Source organism: Pygoscelis adeliae, unplaced genomic scaffold (genome assembly GCF_000699105.1).
Source record: "Pygoscelis adeliae isolate BGI_AS28 unplaced genomic scaffold, ASM69910v1 Scaffold533, whole genome shotgun sequence".
NCBI classification, from domain to species: domain Eukaryota; kingdom Metazoa; phylum Chordata; class Aves; order Sphenisciformes; family Spheniscidae; genus Pygoscelis; species Pygoscelis adeliae.
In genome coordinates, this window is record NW_008824374.1 from 341,123 (window position 1) to 341,987 (window position 865).

General features: G+C 55.4%; 1 protein-coding gene across 1 annotated transcript in view; it reads left to right on the plus strand.

Annotated features, from left to right (window-relative positions):
- Positions 1-237: 237 nt before the first annotated feature.
- Positions 238-865, plus strand: part of SOX9 (SRY (sex determining region Y)-box 9) — a 3,210-nt gene continuing 2,582 nt past the window's right edge. Inside the window, exon 1 of the mRNA XM_009320171.1 lies at positions 238-706. Coding sequence (XP_009318446.1) covers positions 270-706 — 437 coding nt within the window. The 5' untranslated portion in view covers positions 238-269. The remainder of the gene's footprint in view (positions 707-865) is intronic.

The window sequence follows — 865 nt, forward strand, 5'->3', positions numbered from 1 at the left end:
CCCCCCCCCCCCCCCCCCCTTTTTTTTTTTTAATGCTTTTGACTTAGAGGGGTAGGGAAAAATAGTCATAATAATAAAAAAAAAAAAACTTTTGCAAACTTTTTCCAGCTTTCTCCCTCCTCTCCCCAGCCGGGCTTCACGCTGGTGGAGACTTCGTCTCTCTTAGTTTTACTTTTTTAACCCTTCCCTGCCCCTTAGCCACCTGATTTTTTTTTTAATTATTTTTTAAATTTTTTCATCCCCTGTTCCCCCCTCTGCCACTTTCTCGCATGAATCTCCTAGACCCCTTCATGAAAATGACAGAAGAACAGGACAAATGTATCTCCGACGCCCCCAGCCCCACCATGTCGGATGACTCCGCCGGGTCTCCCTGCCCCTCTGGATCCGGCTCGGACACGGAGAACACCAGACCCCAAGAAAACACCTTCCCCAAGGGTGACCCGGACCTGAAGAAGGAGAGCGACGAGGACAAGTTCCCCGTGTGCATCCGAGAGGCGGTGAGCCAAGTGCTCAAGGGCTACGACTGGACCCTGGTGCCCATGCCGGTCCGGGTGAACGGATCCAGCAAAAACAAGCCCCACGTGAAGAGACCCATGAACGCCTTCATGGTGTGGTCGCGGGGCCAGCGGCGGAAGATGGCCCAGGAGAACCCCAAAATGCACAACTCGGAGATCAGCAAGCGCCTGGGGGCCGAGTGGAAAGTCATGTCGGAGGCCGAGAAGAGACCGTTCATCGACGAGGCGAAGCGGCTGCGGGCGCTGCACATGAAGGAGCACCCGGATTATAAATACCGGCCCCGGCGGAAGACCAAGACCCTGCTCAAGAAGGACAAGTACTCGCTGGCCGGCGGGCTGCTGAGCGCCGG